The sequence below is a fragment of the Copadichromis virginalis genome, linkage group LG11 (genome assembly GCF_057382275.1).
Source record: "Copadichromis virginalis isolate Kocher_CV1m ecotype Utaka linkage group LG11, C_Virginalis_male_GT1.1, whole genome shotgun sequence".
NCBI classification, from domain to species: Eukaryota; Metazoa; Chordata; class Actinopteri; order Cichliformes; family Cichlidae; genus Copadichromis; species Copadichromis virginalis.
The window spans coordinates 4,335,932-4,359,460 of record NC_140628.1 but is presented as its reverse complement, the minus strand read 5'-3'; the positions used below and the strand labels follow the sequence as shown (position 1 = coordinate 4,359,460).

Sequence of the window (23,529 nt, the reverse complement as noted above, 5' to 3'; positions counted from 1 at the left end):
AAAATGGCTGAGCAGCAGAAATCCCCACACCCATCACCCTGGGGACCATTTTCTGCCCATTGACTTCCATTATAAACGCTATTTTTCAACCCCAAATTATCATCATATGATTTTATTTTTTCTTCTTTTCTTGGATGTCAATGAAGACTCAGGGCCTTGAAGTTTTAATTTTTAAATTGCAAAAAAAATGCAAAAAAAATAATGGCAGGTCAAAATGTATGTTGGTGCCAATCTTTGGTCCATCTAAAGGCCTACTTATAATGACAATCACATATTACTTCAACTGGTTTTTTGTGGAAATATTTAGTTTCGTTTTTTGGTTTTTGGGGCTTATAACACAGCTCATGTAATAACACTGGGATTTGAAGGGTTAAAACAACGAAAATATAATTAAAACTTTACATGAATATTTCAGGGAGAAGTAGTTTTACAAGGTTGGCTAATTTAAAGTGGAATAAAATATGGATATATGGTCTTTTTATGGCGTGGCTGAGAATGGTCCCTAGGGTGATGGGTGTGAGTTTTTTAAAGGATGGCAGGAGGGTTAATATAGCGTGTGATGTCAACTTAAAATATCCTTCACTTGTCACTGTGTGTTAATCTCTACACTTGATGAGATGTAATCTACATCACATAGAGTGCAGCCTAGTGGCAGTTAAGCTCACTGCAGAGCTATTTTTAAGGATTCACCATCCATCCAGTTTCTGCTGCTTATCTGAGTCCAGGGTATGGAAGCAGCAACCTAAGCAGAGTTTCCAGACCAGCTTTTCTGGGAGGACACAGGAAGGTTCCCAAGCCAGCCAATAGAAAAGCCAAGAGAGGGCATCGTCACAGTTGGGTATACCTGAAACACCTCACTTAGGAGGCACCGAGAAATTCTCCCCATAAAAACTGTGAACAGAACGGGAGGGTTGGTGGAGTCCAACACCGACTGGGAACAAGCCCAACTTATTGCTGGTATTGTGAACCAAGTTCTTGCTAGGAATATACAGAGATACAATAGCCTGCTAAAAACAGGCCAGATACCCCATACTCCCAAAGGTTAGGGTTTGGATAAGTATGTAACATGCATCCAGTGGTATACATAGGGATTGTTGAATGCCTTCTCCAAGTCCACAAAAAATGTACACTGGTTTGGCAAACCATGCACCCTTAAATAGCCCCAAAACAATAAAGAGCTGGTCCAGTGTTCTACAACAAGGACAAACACTAGAGGGTTTCTCCTGAATCCAAGGTTAGACCAATGTATGGCCTTTCCTCTTCAGTACACTAGAGTGTCCAAGGAAGGCCAAGGAGTGTGATTCTCTTAAAGTTGGTAAACAGTCTTTGGAGCACCCTGCTTAAATGTTTGCCAGTTCAAGACCATGACTCCCAGCTTCCAGGTAATGCAGCATAATTGATGGTCCTGGAAATGTGTCCATTGTTTCTGTAGGATGGAGAAGCCTTTCCTTCCATCCCAGACATCCCTCTGCATCAAGGTGGGCAGGAAACTGCTTCTCTGTCCTCTGTCATCTGATGATTTTCCAGAATCACCCAGAAGCTGACTGAAAGTCAAACTTCTCAAACTTTTGCTTTCTCACTCCACTTGACCTGCTTGATGTCATCGGACTCCTAGCTCAGTAGGATGCGTACTTCAGCTGGACAGTTCCCTTCTGGCGTCTGGTGTATTTGCTTTTGAGGTTGCTGCCACTGCAAGCATCAAACACCTTAAATTCAACTGGCCACCAGATTAACTGCTGTTTGTTCCGTTTCTGCTTCATTATTCAGGACGCATCTACTTCCTTACTATGCTAACAAGTGTCTACCACCACTAACTATGCTGTGCAGAGTATGACAGTGCAGCAACACAACACAACGTTTCCCTCTTTGCTGGCTGGCTCCTTGGTGGCCATCTTTGTTGTGAATGCTAATGCCTAGACCTCTTGTAATGGCAGCAGTAGTTAAACAAGCTGGTGGGAAAACACATAATAGGCAGGAGGAAGACAAGCCTAGCATAATATGATGGCCATCAAGAGACTGTGCTGAGTGCATGCGTGTTTGATGGAGGTGCATTAGTGCAATTTCTTACACTCATTGACTCACCATTCTTTGAGACATTATTTTATTACCACACTTAATTACAGAAAACATATCTGAGTTGTTCTTTTACTCTGTTTGCCTTCAGGATCTCTGCTGCCTGCTCAGTGATCAGTAACAGGAAATGTGCATTTCTGCCTTTAGGTTTATATTAAGCTAAAGCGTGTGTTACGACCCGGCTCGAAATGACCGTAACAAGAGCGGGGTGTCCCGTGACTTCCCACGCCCAAACAGACACAGCCACAGCATCGGACTTTTAATAGTTTATTGACAACAATGGCACTCACGGTAGTGGGAGTGTATAATTTCGGGGTGAGCTAAGGCCAACACAACAAACAAAGCTCAACCTAGGCTTCGGTTCCCCTCTGACCTGTTTAAGGAAAAGAAAAGAAAGAAATAACACAGTCTGACCTCCCTGGTCTAAAAACACAGGAGAAAAGAAGGCTTCCCAAAATAATCGGCAGCTCACCCCTACTTGCTCCGCACTTCACACACATGCCCAACTTTTTAACCAAATAGCTATTGCTACGACTGCTCCGTCTGCACCTGAGGCACAGGAGGTCTGCCACACACCCCGCACCGCAGCTCTTCAGTCGCCCTTTTATAGTTCACGTCCACAGCAGGAACCAGTTACATCAGGCCGTTCCTTAGGTCCACCAATCACAGCCGAGCCCCTGCACAGGTGAATTTGCATACACACATTAAGAAACAAATAACCCACCAAAACACGCACGTAACAGCGTGTCTCTTATAAAAACATCAAAACTGATGTTCTTTGATATTTTTTTAACATCAAATATCAAAACAGTTGTTCTGTTTGGGTTTAGACCTTTATTACACCACAATCTTTTAACTGACCGTAGGTGTCCATAATTTCATAATCTGAAAAGGGGGGAAAGATTTGGTAAAGAGACATTTTAAAAACAATGTGTGAACTTACTTAATTGTATTCACCTTATAAGCAGTTTATAGTTGTTGAAAAGTTGTCGCTTTAAATAAATTCTGTTTTCTCAGAATTCTGGAAAAGAAAAAGAAAAGACGTGCCTACTTTTTTTTTTTTCGGTGGCCCTAATCCTGAGAGAGTTGATCACTACATTATCACCTAATGCTTGCAAACTTGGTTAGCAAGCTGCTAAGTGTATGGGTGCAATAGAGACACATGATTGGTAATCAGTGCGAAGTAGCAGACAAATAAAACTGGATGGCCTCTACCACACAGCGGGAGACACTTCGGGTATGGGTAATACATCGCAGACAGCTATGTCTGCTGCCTATGTTAGCATACCTGCTAACCCAAGCAGCTCCCTAAATGTAAGCCTAGGCAGTATCTAAATGAACGAGTTATAACATGACTTCACCCACTGTACAGCTGTGAAAGGGGAAACTATCCATAGAGGCCAAAGCCATTTTTCTGTACCAGGCTGTAGTTGACCTTTTTAACTTTGAAGTATATTGAAATTGAGTTGCTTTTGGAGCCAGTGCCAGATGGCCACCTCAGGATCTGCAGGTTTTCTAACTCTTGAATGTTGTGGTTACTGCTTGTCTTGCTCATATGGAACCGGCACATGTGTATTTGGCTACATCCACACGTACACGGGTATTTTTGAAAACGGAGATTTTCCGTTTTTGTTTTAAAAAATAATCCCGTCCACACGTAAACGCAGAAATGAAGGAAAACGCTGCTATGAACATGCCAAAGCAACAGGTGGCGATATATTCCTAACCGTGTAGAAATGTTGACCAATCAGAAGTCTAGAAGCCTCGGCGGGAAATAGTAAACAAAGATGGGGCATAGAAGCAGAACCGAGTCGTATGTGTGGAGGGACAGTAACTGTGTGTATATGTAAGCATTTAAACACTGCAGAGAGTAGAATTAACAGTAACAGTATTGTAGAAATGCATTTCACCGAAACAATAACGTGGCGCACACCTTTGATGCTGCGTTTTCTCCGTTTACCTCGTCCACACAGGCAAAACGTTTCAAAAATATCCACCCTGGCAGGCGTTTTTAGAAATCTCAGTTTTCAGTGAACGCCGTTTACGTGTGGACGAAAGGTGCAAACGCATAGAAAAATCTGCGTTTTCAAAAATACCCGGGTACGTGTGGACATAGCCTTAGAAACTTGTAAGAAACTACCAAAGATATTATACTTTTTAGTGACAGAGTCTGAATCATTAGAGCTAATATGTTTAGAAGAAGCTCAGTAGGCGAACACTGACCTGACCACCAGCACCATAAAGACAGCTAATGTCTGTTATTAGGGTGTTTCCTGATTGACTGTGAGAAAGTGCAGTCACTCAGATATCCTCCTATTTACTAATCAGCAGCATGAAAGCTATTACTGCCTATGCTGGTGCTAGATCAAATTAACATTTAGAGACATGCACTCAGACACTCACTGCTGATGTAATTAGTGGTCAAGAATCATCAAGCTCTGTGTGTGAGAGAGAGAGAGTGTGTGCATGTGTGCGAAACTGTACTCAGGTTTATGCTTGAACTGGATGATCTGGTGTAAAATTCATCTTATTCTGCAGCACCATTAACTCTTCTCGCCCCATGTGCTCGACTGCAGTTTATAAGCAGTGATGGTGTTATTGAACACAAGTAAATATGACCTCATCCAGGCTGCTGCTCAAGTGCTCTTCTTATTAGATTGTACGCTTGTCAGCTGAAGGGCTGTGACTCAGTGACATCTTCATAGATCAATGGGAAACTGACACCCACAAGCTAAATATCAGCAGCATTTGCTCTTATAATTGCATTACAACGGAAGCGCCTGATAGCACTTTCATCATCAGTGCCGTGTCAATATCAAGGACAGGTGATCTCTGCAATATTCTGACACTAAGTGTTGGAAAAGCTCATCATCAGACTGCAGCTCTTTATGGTACAGCTCATGTATTTTTGATTAATCTGAAGCTTTAATAATATTCAGAAAGTAGGCTGGTATTCAGCAGCAAATTGCCAAATTTCTGTCAGAAATGTGAATTATTCAGGTGCAGATTGTCAAGAAATATTTTATTCAAAGTATGTAATATTAGAGTTTTCACTGCTGAATTTAATCCTGACTATGTGGGCATATCTACAAAAGGATTAGGTGAGTCAGTGCTAGAAGCTGAAGAAGTTTTACTGTCATGTTCCCAACTGATGTATTCTTGTGTTTGATTGTAGCAGTTTTTGAGTAATCTGGCTGACTAACTGATAAAAAGTCATCACTTTTAGTTCAGTCTGGTACCAAATCACACCATCTCACGGATCAGGACACAGCAAAGACAAACCCAACAGTTCCCACTGTGAGTAAACACTTGGTGACAGTGGGGAGAAAAAACTCAGCTTTCACAGGAACATACCTCAGACAGGACCAGGAACCCACGCAGTCCATCTGCTGGGACCAGTTGGGGTGATAGGAGAGCTGGGAAACTGAGATCTCGACACAGTTTGAGCCACACTTGATATTGCAGATTATGGCAAATGAACATTTTCAGATAGGATCCAGTTTAAAGTAGCATCAGTGCTTTACTTTGGTGTAGCTCCATTAGAATTCAGTACAATAGTGTTACCTACTGAATATTTTATGGAAACCGTGTACTCCACCCCTTCTACTAAGCACGTGTATGTGTAGAAGTTCCCAGCCTTCGTCTGCTGTAACAGGGACCAATCACGAGCTGCTTCGTTTTAAGGCGTGCCTGCTCTACCGTTTGTCATAAAGATATAGAAATGTTATCTGAAACATGGCAACTCATGTGGCTGGATGAAATTGTCAATCAGCTGTGGTGGTTGCATCCTCTGCCTTTGACTGATGCAGATTTTGTGGTTTCAGCAGAGATGCTCGACAAGGAATGAACAAATTCAAGCACTTCCGAAAAAAAACCCTTCAAGTGGCAAGAAAGATGCTGTGTCTGTGGCTTTCTGAGGTCTTTGTAGTAGGACGTAACTACACATATATTTACACACAGGCCCCTGTAGTACAAAACGGCGAATTAAAACACAACCAAGCACGACTCATTACTGGGACTTTATGGTCCTTTGTGGCCGGGACTACAGAGCAGGTTGATGCTACCGCCTGAATCAGCCCATTAAAGACAACCATGTACTGATGCTTAGTGGAAAAGATAAGGGCTCTTTCTTTGCCTGCTGGCAGATGGTAGCATCCTTTCACTCCATTTAACACTCCTTCATTTTATCTCTCCCTCACTGATTTCATCACTTTTACTCATTTCAGCAAAACAATGCTTTGGGGCTTTGGCAGTGAATCTAAAGGTTAGTGTTCTGAGTCACTTTGGAGTGTGTGATCTATGGTCTGAGCTTGTGTCTTTGAACATTTCTCTGAGCCAAAACACACCAAGGTTCCTGATGTTTTCTGTGTCTCGTTTTGTCAGTAGGTTGTTCAAAAATACCCAAACAGCAGAAAAATAAAAATAGAGACCTGTTTGTTTGTTTTGTTATCGGACTGACGAGGCAGAAGTTTGATGTCGTTAGCAGCAGATGGTGCTAAGGCATGCTTAATGGTTGGATGGATGTAAATTTGAGATAAGAAGGAGTTTCACACTGGTAGAAAGTGTTCGCTTCTTTTAACTCTCCCTTGTTCTGTGGCTGTAATTAAATAGCGTTGTCCAAGTCGTGCATCATTGTTACCAGACTGAAAACTTTATGTCGATGATAAGCAAGTAAAATTGTGGTGCACTGTTGTAGTGTTGCACCAGTCACCAACTTTGTTTCACTGGTACGGGAGTAAAAATGAGATTGTTTATGAAAATTTCACTGGCCCAAGTACTCAGCCTACTCACAGTTTATTTACTCATTTATGTTTGCTATTTAGAATGAATATCATTCACTGATTTGTTGACTGTACTGTTGAAGCCTCGAGACTGGCATGTTAGCAAACCACAATCAATTAGGGGAGAGGGAGGGAGTCATCGGCTAATCCCAGTGGTGGCTAGCTAGTTTGGGTACCAGTGCACATGTAATGTAATGCTATTTGGGGAATTAAAAACAAATCTTCACCTTTAACTTGAACCTAAACATAAACTCATGCTGTAAAGTTGGGGATTTACCCATATGTGGAACTTTCTGTTTTTGCACTTGCTCTTTGTTTGCATTTCTTTAGGTGCAGACGCTGACAGCTTGCCAAGCACTAATCTAACCTAATAACCAATCACCTGCATACTGGCTTTGTAATAATGGTGATGCTGATTTGAGCACTTGTCTCGTTTTTGTCGCAGACTACAATCGTATCCCCAACTTTAATCAAAGAGTCTGTTTTTTTAATAACTGTCATAGGCAGACAATTTTAAAGGAATGACAAACAATCCAATTTGTGGTTCAGGATCTTGGACTTTTGGATCCTGTATTTGTTGCTTTTTTAACTGTCTCTGTTTTTAGTGCTTAATGCGTTAGTCACCAACCCAATACCTCATATTGCTTAATTCTTATATTTAACAGAGATGTGCATAACTTCCAGAAGATGAGTTTGCAGTTATTAAGTTATACACTCACCTCAGTCAATCTAATTGAAAAAAGGGAGTGAATTTGTTCATCTTTTCCATGATTGTGACTGTGATGTGATAGTCTCATTCAGTTGTCGTAGTGATGGAAACATTTTCAGTACGTGTGTGTTGTTCTTCCTGTCACCACTCGTGGGGGTTACACGTGTAATGTTTTGTCCCCAATCAGTCAGTCTTCAGTCTTGATGCTCGTTAGCATCGCCTGCTCCATATTAACAGCGTATTAAAGCGGTGTTGTGTCCTGAGCTGCTTTACTTTGTTTTTCCCAGTGAATCTGTGAAGCTAACGATGAACCCCAGTATACTGCTGTCACTTTGATATATTGCCTCGTGCTTTGCTGCACAATGAATATTAGACAAAGCAGGCAGACTCCACTCCATTCAGCTGATAGATAACACAGAAGCAATTCAATTCTTACATTCTTTCATATTTCTTATCTTGATAGAGAGTTGTGCTTGCCTTGGGTGTGATGGCAGTGAGTGTTTCATCATTAGAAAAAAAGCAGAGTGTTTATTGGTGTGCTGATGATGGATTGTTGTTCAGGCAGTAGGGTCACTCCTCAGGTGATGGATTATGTTAATGGCTGATTTAACTATGATCACACGGCATATTTCTCCTGCAGTTCGGGACTAATAATGCATCATGATTAAGCAGAGTGTCTCATACACCTGCAGGGCTTTTTTCTTTTCAGAGAAAAAAATGACACTGATGAACTAAAACATTATCGCCAAGGCAACGTTTACATTTTGGTTATTCATGCAAGAAAACAGCTGGACTCTCTGAAAGTGCCCTATTTTATCAGACGAGTCCATTAGGTCACTGCTTCTTCCAGCCCTTACACAGACTTCAGAGGTCTTTGTTTCACATGTGAATGGACAAAATGTTCAGAATGCTCTTTTCTGATCTGTATCGTCAGCTCGTTCTGCCGTAGAAGCACACAGGTAACACCGTCTTATCGAGGGAATGTTTCTTGGATACACAGCCAGACTTTTTGAATGTCAAAGTGGCCGTTAAGTTGTACTGGTAGAGTACAGATCATAGGACACAGCATCCAAAAAATTTAAAAATATAAAAAGCCAAAAGTACAGTGCTCTACACTTACCAGCTTTGGGAGAAAGGCCAAGATCCAGAATGCACCGCAGTGGGAAATTTCCAGTCCCTGAGTTTAAAATGATGTTGCTTTGCTGCGACAGGGTGAAGCTGGAGAGTAATGGGAGTGATTTTTACAGACAGCGTCATTGTTTTCGATGTTTTCTGTGTGCGTGTACTAAAGCATCAGAATCATTTTATTATGATTCTGAAAAGTTGTCCAATTTTTTTCAGGCCCCTTAAAATAGGCGCTGTAATTCCAAAACAGTTGGTGCAATATTAACAGAATGGAAAGTCATTGTTTGGTTTCAAATTCACTGCAGTGCTGCACAGAGCCAAAATTACAGAAATGACATCATCGTCCAAGTACTTAACTATAAGAACTCTCACAGGTTAGTCCTAAGAGTAGTATTAGCAGGTGTATTAGTATTAGTTAGTTAATACAGTGCTCATAGTACTGAAAACCGAGTATCTATCATCTATATCAGACCTTAACTCTGATGTATACATATTGTACAAGCTCGCGACCCTCACTCATGATGGAGTGCTGCACAAAGTCAAGAAAGCAGGAGCTGTAAATGGTTTCAGAGGCAGATCAATGTTAGAGAGAAAGCAGGACCAATACTCTAAGCGATGGGCGTGACGTTAATCGGCACACTCTTACTAATTTGGTTCTACATTTCTTATTGTGTGTCGTTTTGTTTGCCTTTGTCGCTTTGCCGTGTCCGTGCTCTCACACCCTCAGCTGCTCGCTTCCTCTCAAATCATTCACCTAGATGGATGTGTGCACTATACTCAGGTAAACTTGACGGGCCATCTATCAGCGAGCCAAACGTTCACCGTGCTGACCACACGTAAAGGTGACTAAAATCCTTCTCTGCATGTGGTCACTTATTAGGAGGATCTACGTAGTTTAACAGGAAAACTGTTCTGTCTTGAGTATTATTGTTATTATTACTGTCAGAACTGTCAGAGCAACCTCCTATAACGGCCCTCAGCACTTCACTCTCCCTTAGATATTAGAATGCAAATGGACCCGAGGTATTTCCATTCAAAGCCAAGCAAGAAAAGAGAGGAGAAAAAAAGTCTCCTTTTAGGAGTGTTTGATGTGTGAATTGATGTGAGAATAAAAGAGAGATTTCTCTTTCTTTTCTGTTACCGTGCAGTTGTGCTCCTAACAGGGAGAGGGCTTTTCACAAGTACGTTTGATATACATGAGTAAACACATTTCCCATGCTAATTTTCTGCACTGCGGTTCATCTCTCACCCACCGAGTCCAGGAATAGTAAACTGGTGACCCGGTGACTCCAGATGCCAGACAGGGCCCCGTCCCTGATTGGACTGCACGGTGCTTCAATCAGCTTAATTGGCCAAGACTACGGTATCAGTGAGAGGGGAGAAATGACAGAGGAATGCTGAAATTGGAAGAAAATGAAGAGCTGCGTCGCGCACACCTCATTATGTCTTGATTGACACGTCTGCAGAGGGGGAGGGGGGCGGTGATCTGAGCATCTCAGCGGCGAAAACAAAACAAGCTCAGTAGAGCTTTGATTCTGGGTCCTTTTAGGATTTTGCTTATTAGCTTTTTTTTAGTTGACAGCAGCAGATACACTTTATGCAGTAAGTATATATTTAAACCTAAAATAGTTTTGTGTGTGCAACAGGGATTTATGAGGGCTGTTGTCAGTCTGAGGTGCTGTGTGTCTCTAAATACATGCATTTAAATGTGTCAGCAAAAGCGCATTCATGCATTTTCATGAGTGGTTTCAAAGAAGCGCAAATATTGTTTTTAATTTGTAGAACCTCGGTTCTAATCAGGTTCTACTTTGCACTTTGATTGTGTTATGTGAGCTGTGTGTATAAATGAATTCCTTGAGCATGGCTAATCCTTTGAGGTACATGTCACCATCACAATCAGAATATTTGACTTACAAGTCTATGAAAAATTGTCATTCTTACTGAAATTCTCGATTTTTGGGGGCTTTCTGCAAAATGTTGCAGGTGCCACTAGCCAGGCATAGGGTTAGTGCTAACGCCTGCGATGACTCAGATCTCTGCTGGATGGTTTTCTCCTTCTGATCAGTGTTTCATGGGGCCCAGAATGGCTTCAACAAACTGGCTTCATGCTGCATTATTTGCACAGATCATTTTTTCTTCTTGAGAAAAATTGTCCTTGTTAAATGTATAAAAAATGATAAACAGACGAGCCTAAGTTTATGCAGAAATCTCATGGTATTGGTTGCTTTTCTTCTCCTTGTGATGGCCTTGGCAGCAAGAACTGCAGTCAAGCATTTGTGATAATTGGCAATGAGTCTGTCTCATCACTGTGGGGGAATTTTAGTCCACTCTTCTATGCAGAATTCTTTTAATTCATTTAGGTTTTCGAACTGTTATTCATTCATTGTGCATTCATACTCCGATGGATGCATCGGAGAGCAAGTCGGGGTTAGTATCTTACCCAAGGATATTTGGTATGCAAACTTGGGGAACCGGGGATCGAACCACCAATCAGCAGCTGACCTGCTCTACCTCCTGAGCTACAGCCACCCCACTCTTCCATAAATGTCATTTGTGCCCAATCTCTTACTGCTGAATCATGAACTTGGACCTTAACTGAGGTGAGTCACGTCTGCAGTTAAGGTCAAAAACTCAGATGTTGTTCCGAGTTCTTTTGTGACCTCCTGGATGAGCCGTCGATGCTCCTTGGCGTAATGTTGGTAGGCCGGTCACCCGTGAGAAGGTTCACCGCTGTTCCAGGGTTCTAGATTTGTAGATAATGGTTCTCACTTTGGTTCAGTGGAGTCCCAAAGCTTCGGAAATGCTTTTGCAACCTTCATAACCAGTGACATTGTTCATCATCTGGCATGATATGTTGCATTTCGACACATTTTAGTTTACCCTACTTTGTCACACAGGTTATATTTAAGGGATTTATTGATTCAACAGGCCTGGGTGTGGCTAGTGAAGTTACACTCAGCTTTCAAATAAATGGGGTTTTATCCAGGGCAGGGATAGCTCAGTAGGTAGAGTGGTGGCCCCATGATCGGAAGGTTGGGGGTTTGATTCCTCTGAACAGCTCTGAGGTACCCCTGAGCAAGGTACCGTCCCTACACACTGCTCCCTGGGCGCCCAATGACTGCCCACTGCTTCACTGAGTTAAAATTGCAGAGAGGGATTTCCCCACGGGGATCAATAAAGTACACTTTCTTTCTTTCTTCTAATCACAATAAATTCATGATTGAACAAAGGGTGGAGGGTTGGATAGGGTTTTTTATGCTTTAATAAATGAAACATCACCTTAAACTGTTATCTTTGTCTAATATTAAAATGTGTTGATGATCTGGAACATTGAAGTTTGACAAATATGCAAAAAACGAAGAAATCAAAGCAAGGATGCTGAATGATGTCCCTTGTGGGTGAATGCAGACTGATTTTCGTGTAATAGTGCCCTCTTATTCTGTGCTGTCAGCAGTCCTCTGGCCCACCCTTTACAGGAAATAAAAAAGGAGGCAGCAGCTCCAACCAGTTCTGCATGTTTGCTGCGATTTCATGCACATCTCACACTCCTCCACACTTTCCTTCTGTCGCTTCTTCTCCTTTCTCTGAAGAACTCCCATAATAGCGAATAGACTACCAGCAAAATCAAGCCAGATTGATCAAACATACAAGCTACAATTCATGTGTTGGAAAGGTCGTATTAAAGGTGTAAACACTTCAATATGCTCGCTCTGAGCAGTCAATGCAGCAGTCCTCAGTAATTCAAGTGGAAGGAAGCACGACTGTGTTCTTGACTGATGGCTCCACATTGATCTTTGGGGTGTCTGTGTGTGCCTTTACTGTTTTTTAGATGACATGTAAGCTTCATGCCTGTTTTCACTTGCACTGGAGGGGAGTCCCAGCACCTCAGTGATGAATAGGTTTTTCCACACCTCTGTGCACTCCACGCCTGCTCAGTGTCATTGCTACAGCAGAAAGATGGAGATTTAGGCAGAGACAAATATCAGGATAATCGTTAAAGCATGATGGAGAAAAAGAGCCCGTCTTGGTCCAGTGTAACGTTTGTAAAGAGTTATGTCAGAGTCACTTCCCTCTGTTCACCTGTTTTTTGGTTGTTTTCCAGCTCTTCCTGTTCCAGTTGCTGAGAGGTCTGTCCTACATCCACCAGAGGTACATTCTTCACCGTGACCTGAAACCCCAAAACCTCCTCATTAGCGACACTGGAGAGCTGAAACTCGCCGACTTTGGTGAGCAAATTCAGTTTTTTTGTCAGAGATAAGAGTACATGTGAAACTTCGAGATGAGGCAGATTCTCGTGTGGTGGTGAAACAGTTAGTCCAGCATTTATCTGCAGTCATTACTCGTGTTATATGCACACTGCCTGTTTGAGTTGTTCTTCATTATCTTCAGTCTGCTTTAAAGGAGCTCTTTAAATTATGTGTCTTAACATTAACTGTTAAACACACCAGAATAAAATAAATAAATTCAGGTTGGAGATTCACTGCTGCTGCTGTGCTCTATGTTTAGCTCTCCCGAGCTAAACATAGAGGCTGCTCGTCAAAGCTGATGTACAAAAGGAAACTTGCTGTGAGTGGAGCTGATGTTGCGTTTTTCTTCCTACATGAGTTAAATTGTAGTTATAATTTGAATTTGGTGTCACATGATCACGGTGAACAGGCAGGTGCTTCTGCTGAGCTCCTTCCACTGTGTCACACCCACATTTTAGCATTCTTTGACGTTAGCATCCTGTATAATCATCCATGCATTTTGTTCTCCCAGCAGCTTCCCAATATTTCAGCATCCTGCTGCCTTTTCCTTAAAAGTCCTGAGGAGACAATGGTTAGATTTTTAGCTTCCCCGGCAGTTTACGACTCCAGTATCGTGCATTAGAACAGCGGTTCTCAAAGTGTGTGGCGAGTTCTGACAGGTGGGCCTCAAGTTACCTGGCAAAACGTCATCAGAACTAATGTTTAACATCAGAATCACTTTTACAGCAGAACATAAAATTCACAGCAGTTACGTTAATGATAAGAGCATCTGCTGCATCTGCTGCATCTGCTGCAAAGCTGCAGCCGTGTGTGTAAGTCGACGGCCGCAATAAAGAAGTGTACTGGAAAGTGCGAACATGTGGTCGGGTCTGTCGTGCATCGTTTACAGTGGTGCCGAAACCCAGGATTGGGGCATGAGAGACCCAACCTGAGTTCTTTATTGCAGCTGTCGACTTAAACACGCGGCTGCAGCTTTTCGGTTACAGGCTACACACATCAACAACAACAACAGGACCCAGTTCACTCTGTTTGAAGCTGGCGAGGCGTGATTGTGGATGCCGCTCAGCATTTAAACACTGAGATTTATTAACAAGTCTCGGACTCTGTGGCCTATTAAAGCTGACACTCGACTCCGCACAAACACAGGAGAAAGCCTCACATATCCTCAAAAAGTCTAAACATGTCACAACTGAAGTCATGATCACAACCAGGAGTCAAAGTGGGATTTGGCAGGTGAGTGGACCCTAAGATCTCGTGGGAGCGCTGCCGCTGGGGAAAATGATCTCGTTATAAATAATTGCCAAATTAATTTGTGCTGCGTGCTCCTCTGCATTTGTTTTCTGTGTGGACGAGCTGTGATCAGCTCTGAGATTTGCAGCTCTTTGTGGATTTGTCCAACTGCATTGTGCAATATATAGGCAGATGTCACATGAGCTGTCCTGGCTGCTCTCCCACCTCGTTCCCAGGATAAACCTTGGGTAATGGTGGAGTTTGGCAAGTGTGACTAAAGAGCATCATCAGCTCAAATGCAAAACGATGACTGCTATGTTCAGCCTAACCTAACAGTAAACATGGAAACCACAATCTCCACTGCAGCAGTCAAACACACAGTCCACAGTGTAATCGTTACCATGCAACTGCAACTTTGTTGACAACTGTGTGCATGAGTGCACGACAGAGAGGAGGATGTGTGACGTGTGCGTGGAGGGCTGCAGGGTGGCGTTGCTCTGGGATTTGTTGAGTGAGCGTCATCAACTGCAAACAGCCAGGCTCCTGCATATGAAATGTGTGCTTTATGGTATAACATATTAAACTGCGTATCAGATTTAATTACACAGTAACTGGAGGAGCCTTTCCAAGTCATCATCATCTTCCAGTAATTTAAATCTGTATATTTAGCATGTGGCTAAAACAGACCCAAACCTAACCTTACCCAGGTCACTGGTGACCTGCCTGAAGTTAAGAGATTAAAAACATCAGGAACAAATTATTAAATGAAGTGTGCACAACTACACAGTGTGCAGGAGGAGAGTGCAGACAGTGAAGCTGTCAGGTTGCAGGCATGAAAGGATGAACTCAACAGGCAGCTGTAGCAAAAACAAAATCCAAAATCAGAAAACTAGAAACTAAGGACGAGGAACAAAGACAGTAGGAAACTATACTGGGAAGCTAGAAGCAAGGATGACGAGGAACAGGGAGGAAGCACACAGCACATGGGAGTGGCACGACACGACAAAGGGCAAAGTAAAACACAGGACTTAACTATACAAGGGACTAATGAGGGAATGGGAAACACTGCTGGGACTAATAAGACATACGGAGACAAGAGAGAGCAAAACTAGATACACTGACATAGGACAAGACTTTCAAAGTAAAACAGGAAACACGAGACAATCGCAAAGACAAGACTGGACCCTGAGACAGAGACGCGACTGACTGGGAAGACAGAGGGAACATGAGAAAGGCAAAGAGACCAAAATCCTAGGACTCAAAATATAACACAAGCAGAACCAAAACCTATAATCAAACAATATGACTAAGCACACACGAAACACTGGGTCACAGACACAGTGCTGTGACAGAAGCTTCAAAATCCACTATAGATCAAGTTAAATACACTCATTTATTTCAAGTAAGAACATTCTTTGCATTTGCAGTGCTCAGTGTCCATCTCTGTAACCTGTTTTTGTTGCTGTTACTTATGTATGTTAGCCAAACTGTGCAAGACGGGGAGCCACACAGATCATGTTGGGTATAACAAGTATGACTGCTACATTTATCTTAGCCCAAAATCGCGCGTGTGTGTGTGAGTGTGTGTGAGTGTGTGTGTGTGTAAGTGTGTGTGTGTGTAAGTGTGTGTGTGTCTCAATTTGTGTGTGTTCTTGAAGTGGCACCATATGGCTTGGATCCATGTTCAGTAAACATTGCCTACATGGTCTGCTGGGCATCCTGGGGGGCAGACAGATTGACAGTCCAGTCCTTCTGTACACCATCCATCCATCCATCCATCCATCCATCCATCCATCCATCCATCCATCAGTCTCTGGTCCAGTTTCCCCCATCCACCCACCCATCCTCCAACTCCTTCTAACCTTGTCTCCTCCACTCATCCATCCCTTCCTCCCTCCCTTTCTTCTGTCCCTCTGCCCAGACGGATGGGGGGAGGGGGAGGGTGGCAGCTTCATCAATAATTCAGCCCATGTATTAGAGCTAAAACATTACTGTGAAGGAAATGAGAAGGGGAAAATGATGGACAAAATACCAAATGAGCAAGAATGAAAATCCCTGGCCTATTAGTCTGTCGCTGCAGCTCGAGCTCATCAACAAACATGCACAAAACACAGAATCAGCCGATGCCTGAGGGATGCCAGATGAGGAAGGTGAAGGCTGTTCAAGTCTAAGTGTGTGTGTGTGTGTGTGTGTGTGTGTGTGTGTGTGTGTGTGTGTGTGTGTGTGAGAGAGAGACTTTGTGTGGCCGCCAGGGCTCCCTGTGGTCCCCTGCCTTGGCAGCAGGAATACTAACGGTCGACAGCTGAGGCCTGCGGAGCCGGTTGGGGTAAACGAGACAGACTGGGCCACAGAGTGTCAACAAAGGAGGCGCTGAGAGACACAATAAGAGGTGGCAGAGCACTCAGTAGAGATGAGACAGAGTGGTGATAGGATCCAGGCTGTAATGAGAAATTGTATTAAGATGTGGGTTAACGTCAGAATAAATCAAACTCTGAGATCTTACTCCCTGATTTTGTTCTTTCTTTCTGATTTGTCCCTCAGCAGTGTTAGAATGATCCATCAGTGGGTCTGGATGTATTGCTTAAAATGTATTTGCAATGCATTTCACTTTTTCAATGGGAAAAACCCACAGTGATGATGTAGAGGTCTCAAAAACTCACAAAAACCACGTACACTTGCCGTTACACGAACATAGAACTTTTGTTGTTTGGTTCTGATCACGTTTGTGATCATTTAAAACTACAAATATAAAACTGTGGACAGTATTAACTCTCGCAGGTATAAGCCATCATAGAGACTAAACCCAACCTGGATTTAAAGAAGGGCAAACCTGGCTCTTTCACGTGTCCGTGAACTCTGACCGTGCAGGGTTGGCATCATCATCAGTGATGACTTAGAGCTCAGGGGTTGAATTCAAAAATGCCTTTTCTGTGTAATAAGGATTTATTCAATTTGTGGCATTTCAGTCGCACCGTTATCAGAAAATACAGTACAGTGCAGTATTGTAGATGCACTGGCCGTATGTTGTGCAGGATGCTTTAGCGTGCTGAGCAGAACCAGGAAATATGATTTCTCATCAGCTACAGTGGCCAGAGCTTCACATCCCTGCTGCCGGTTGTCAGGCTGATCCAGATGCTCCCCTCTGCTCCGCTGTGGGTTTACTCACTTTTTAATGAGCTACACAAACAACCACCTCATAAATGAGGCTTTGAGGAGTCCACATGTTTCATATCAGGGACACAGCTAATTGAGGCCAATGAAGCAGTGTGAGGGGGTGATTTGTGTTGTTTGTGAAGCTGTAAAGACCATAATCTGCTTTCCAATGTGAACATACACACATATTCTGTACCTATAAGCAGTTACTCCTATAAACCTATAAACTGAGTGGACGTGCCAGTTCTACAAACACTTTCCCTGCTGGTTAATTTAGAAATGCAACTTCAGTGGAAGTGGATTAGTTAGTTAATCTTGATAGAATATCCCAGTTAAACAGAGAATTAGAAAGAATAGAATAATTAAAAAGCCATGCTTTGCTGGCCTTTTAAAAAAACAAACATTTTGTGATTTAAAAATTAAGGTGCTGTTCCTACATTTCCAAGTACTTATGCCTTTTCATCTTCAGACGATATTCTGGGATTGTTTTTTTTCATTTCTTTAATGTATGTGTTACACAAGGAACATAATAGGATGGGCTCTTTGGCATAAACTTTAAAAGATGTTGAGTATAGGTTCACAGCTGATGCTAGCAGATTTGTTTAGCATGTTCTATGTATAAACATGTACAGCTCAAACCATTTACAGTTGTTATGAAGGGGGAAATTAGCAATAGAAAGCCACACTATAAAATAAACACTACCGGTCCAAGATTTTTCCTGTTTTTTGTTGAAAATGATGCAGTTTAATGTCTCATTTCAGAGAGTTTAATGTCTCTGAAATGAAAGCATAGAACACAAAACCAAATGTAGTTAAAAATAAAAACATGGAATCAATTTACAGACTGAAATGTATTCTAAACGTTTGACTCAACAAAGGACACGCCTTTGGCAGATATAACAGCTGAGATTAGAAATCAAATATTCTTCAGAAAGCTCTTCCCATATCTGTTGCTGAAGTTCCCACAAATGTGTGGCACTTGTAAATTGCTTTGCTGGACCTGTGGACCAGTTCATCTCTGGGATTGACTGAACCTCTTCTGTTCAGTTCATCCCAAACCAGCTCGATGGGGTCTGGAGAATGTGCTGGACACTCCATGTTTTCAAGCTCATCATCTCGTTCTTTTTTCCTGAGGTAGTTCTGGCAGAGCTTGGACTTATGTTTTGGATCATTATCCTGCTGTAGGATGAAGCTCTGACCAACCAGGTGCCGTGGTAGCTGTTTTGGTTCAGGGAGCCTCTCAGTCACCGACCCTGGATCCGGCAAAGCAGCCCCAGACCATCACACATATTTGATGCCACACACCATCCTTTCGCCTACTCGACGGCATACAAAGATGCGTTATTTTGATTATCATTCATCAGTCCATAATACCTTCTTCGAGTCTTCAGTAGTTTAATGGCGAGTTTGTCCCAGTTCCCGAGGGCCTTGTGATGGTGAAGCAAACTGTACTGACTGACACCTTGACTTTATCCAGAAAAAAGTTGGAACACCTGTAGGAATTAGTAGCACCAGCTTTCAAGGCTCGATCAACCTCCACTGCTGCAGAACTGCTTTAAATGGTTATCCCATTTTGTGTTTCCTGAAAAAGGCCTTTTTGTATGATTCTGAAATATACATTATTTTTCAGTTTTGGATAACCTACCTGGCAGTTCACCACTTACCTTTACACCATGACAAGCTCTTCATTGGACTTGAACAACTTGAATTGCAATAAATAACTGGAAAAATTGGGGTTTTCTTTTGAGAATATATATTTTTCATGGTTAAAAGCGAACACTTTAACATTGGAGTTTATGGAGATTCATTTTAGTTTTTCAGCCTCAAGTGGTGATTAGAGAAATTGCAGTTTTTGGCAAATTTTAACCGATGCAGTTCATTCAGATAAATTGGAACGGTGCCACACTGTGTTTGTATATTGGAATTTTTTATATACACTACGCCCACATTGAGTTTGACGCTTCAGAGTTCTGAAGTTATAGTAGCAATATATCAATGGGGTCACGTGCTGGCTCACACACAGAACAGCTTCAGACTTGAGAAAACCTTCTGAGGACGGACCTCTAATTATAGGAACAAGTGAAACAGTAGATGAGCGTTGCTCACAGCCCACCTGCTTCACAGCCTCGTGTCCACAGTTGGCCAGAACCCGCTGAGAGACTTTTTCATGTTTGTGCTCAAACACTGAAGCACTGCCATATGCTGCAGGCATCCATGGACACGCTGGACCACTGGTAGCAGTTAGAGATTTATTTACATGTGAAATGATCACCCTCACAGATTTTTTTTCCATGGGAGTTTGGCTGAGTGTGCATTTGGAGTTTTGAACCTGGTTGTGGGGTTGTTGCATGTCCCTGGCTCTTTGAAGACATGGGAACACTGCAGCAGTAGCAGCGTTTGAAAGTGGCCATGTCTGTCTGTCCGTGGATTGTTTTTTGTGATTGATTTTCATCCAGACTGAAAAATATCAGCAACATTTGCACAGATCAGGTTTTAAAGAAATATTTTTCTCAGGCAGTTTTTCCTGAATACTATGCTGACGGTCTGACTTACATAAAGTGTCACAGAGAAGTAAACAATTACAGTTTGAGTGGAATGTTGGTTCACTAATGGCTACTACTGTAGTTAGTTCAGCAAGAGTAGGGATGGGTATTGATAAGATTTTCACGATTCCGATTCCATTTTCGATTCTGTTTAACGATTCGATTCTTTATCGATTCTTTTTAAAAAAGGAGAACACTAAGGTCGATTAGCTTAGAACTTTGTTTTATATCTTCTCTTTGAATAAGATAGAAATTTAGGAGTAACATGGCCTTACAAACCCAACAGTGAGATCTTAAGAGATCCAGCCTACGGCTCTTCAATGGGGTGTCACAGGGTCCCCAGGAAAAAAATTGTAAATGTAAAATAATGAAATAAATATTCTTCTGTAGCAATAACAAAGTATAACATCAATTATTCTGTAGCAATTACACAAGAATATCCAGTAATGTCCCTGCCTACAATTAAACACATTCACTTACTGAAAATCATCTGCTGTGGCAAACGGGTGCAAACCTTTGACCACAAACTGAGTCACTGCTCGGTGACATTCGTCTATCCTGGCCTGAAAGGAGACGCTACCGGCAGACTGCAGCGAGAACTGCCAGCATCTGAGCCAGACTCTGTCTCTCTCATCATGGTCACTAAATGCACAGTGATGGCAGGTTTGTAATAAGGCAGATCGCGCTAACATAATATGCACTGTTAGTTGATTATTTACCTGCCGCATTAACGGAAGAGGACGTGCAAACGTTACCGCTGCTGCTGGGTTGAGATTCACGAGTCCGGAGCGGAATTAAAAACACGACATTCATTTAAGGTCATCGCGTGTTTGTGAGCAAATGCTTTTGCATATTCGTAGTGTTTCCTCCCTTAAATGAAATCTCTACTTTGCAAGTATTGCGAGTTGCCCTGTTGTCATCCGTTCTCATAAAGTATAACCAAAGTTTTGAGCGTTTGAGCCGCTTACGCGCCGTGTTTCCTGCCAGGTAAATGACGCTCCGCAACGTGGTGACGTCATTCGGGGTGACTGGAATCGATAAGGGAATCGTTTGCAAAAATGGCAAACGATTCCAAGGAACTGAAACAGTGGGAACCGGTTCTCAACAAGAACCGGGTTTCGATACCCATCCCTAAGCAAGAGTCAAACTCAGACAGACCAACTGATCTGAATTCCAGGGAACGTCACCTGATGGCTCAGCTGATGTCCTGCTCCAAGCCAGTTTGCAATATATTTTCTCCCCAGCACATCCATGTTGTGTAATGCTTCACTTAAAATGTTGTGTCCATTTTCCCTGATTCCCACTCTGATAATTTAGCAGCTCCATGTACACAGAAGGGCGTATATGTGCATGCTGTCAGCTGTGCCACATTTGCACACAGAAGGAAGACGAGGTCCCAGAACACAGTCCTGCCATCCATATCACTTTTTTTTGACTAATGCGTTCCTGACAAAACCAAGATGATACTTGCTAGGCATCAGCAAGTTAGTATCAGGCTTCTAAATATGCTGATGTCTGCATTTACCTTTGCAGCACTGTGGTGCACACTCACTATTCTGGTGAATGGGCCGATGTGCCCAGAGCCAGGCCCTCAGTCAGCCTGTGTTTTACTTTCTGAGTTAATAAAGGATTGTTGACATATCAGCATTATTCAAATGGACTGGATCTTAAATCCAGTCATTCTTAGCTGGATATAAATTATGCAAATGACAGGCAGAACTATGGAAAAGTGTTGTTGAGTTATACTTGAAGCTACCATATAAGATCAACTTCACTCTGAGGTACAACAAAGGTGTGTTGATAGTTAAAGGCACAACATTTCATGAACCTGAAATTAAAGGCAAGACAAAGATTACAATCTAAGCAAAGACATCCCACCTCCTCCAGCATCTCCTATGGAGTTATTCCAAGGCCAGATGGGATATTTAATCACCCTGGTGTCTTTGGGTTTGTTTTTTTGGCGGGGGTCTGCTTCCAATGCAATGACCTCCTGATCACTAGTATGCTTTTAGGCAGCTTCCTGTCCGAATTCCTGGCTCAGGGGTACCGCAGAAAGAGTGGCCTGATTTTTTCACATTGCTGCTACTTTGTTGGAGAACCTGTGTTTCTCATTTTTATCTAAATAGAACTTTTGTATATAAAAAGTGTTCAACATGCAAGATCTTCATGCTTTTTCGTTAAACTATAGCCCAGAGAAACGCAGTGCCATCTCCATTCTACAACTCAAGGTCATGAATAGCTTCTTACAAGCCCAGTGTGCTGGGCTGCACTAAACTGAACATTACATTAGTATGTTTTTCTGACTGCTGTGGTAGCTAGCTAATGTCTGCTGATTGTGTGTGTTTATTTTCTGGGGAGTGCTGTGCAGTAACAGCTGCCGAGATAATGACGTGTGAGGAGTGAAGCAATGTGACAATGGAGCTGGAGGAATGTCGCAGGCATCCCGAGCAGACTGTTTGCCTCTCCCCAGTGAGCTGTTCCACCCAGCGCCTCGCCACAGCACCAGGATCAGTGTGTGCGTTTTTGTGTGTTTCACTTGGTCGTGGGTTTTTGAAGGTTGCAGATGGTCCTTTGAAGTCTGATAGATGAATCCAAACGACTGGTGTTTGTGTGCTTTTCAATCCAAACCTGAAACCAAACTGAATTTTTGCATTGGTAATGACCGGACTGGTTTCATGTAGGCAGCTACCATGCAGAGACTCATTACAGTCCACTTTGTGTTGGGAAATGAACTGATATGATGGCAGGTGGTGCAGGCGCACACATGAACATAAAAGAATTAGGGATCTAACAGAGGCACAGAGTTTTCTGTAAAACCATTCGTGATATCAAATCCTTCCAATAAAGTGTATATGTTTAAAGAATTATTAAGTGAAGTACATAAAAGAATGTCATTTTCGGGAGGGTGGATTTCCTAATATGTCCGCTTACCTTATAAAACGTGACTGCAGTGCTGTTCACAGGAGCTCTGCTCTGCTTTCAAGGAGCTGCCTTAGAGCAGCAAGTGAAAGTGGAGCAGTGGTTCTCCAGGATTTCTGGAGGTCTGTCAAAGTATTCCTTTGGATACTGGCTGCTTCTTCCCTCATTATCAGCCCAGTTCTTGTATCTGACCACTTCTAGAGGAATCTCCAGCCCATTAAAGTTTAACGTAGGCTCTGTGTGGCATCCTCACATAACTGACAACTTAGCAAAGAGCTAATTTTATCAGCCAATGACAAAAATACATAATTTATTCACATATCTTTAATTGAATCTATAGCAACATAACACAGTTTGACAGGCACAAACTAAAGTTTTTACACCAACAAGGTGATTCCTAAAGGACTACTAGCTGAAAACTTGACATATCTTAGGAAACTGGAAGTGGCAGGCGAAGAGTAACTCAAGGTCATGTCTTTAAGAATTAAGGAAAAAATCCAGCAAAGACCTGACACAAGACCCGAGAGATTCATCTGGCCCTTCGGTAATCCATATAGTCACGAGGTTCAATGAATCCTCATTAGAAATTGTCAGTGTAAAGGTTGTTATCAAGAGGCGTTCTTGAGGAAGGGACACAGGGAGATGAGGTAGGCCAGTTTACACAAGAACTGGAATGAAAATCATTGGCAGCAGGTTGAATCCAGATTTTTAGTTCAAATTGTTATTATGCATGGAAGAAGTCAGGAGGT

The 23,529-nt window shown here is 42.4% G+C and overlaps 1 protein-coding gene across 3 annotated transcripts in view; it reads left to right on the top strand.

Annotated features, from left to right (window-relative positions):
- Positions 1-23,529, top strand: part of cdk14 (cyclin dependent kinase 14) — a 240,744-nt gene that overhangs the window by 106,372 nt on the left and 110,843 nt on the right. For all 3 annotated transcript variants that reach the window (XM_085472876.1, XM_085472878.1, XM_085472877.1), the window contains one exon: positions 12,791-12,914. In XM_085472876.1, the coding sequence (XP_085329002.1) occupies positions 12,791-12,914 (124 nt within the window). The remainder of the gene's footprint in view (positions 1-12,790; positions 12,915-23,529) is intronic.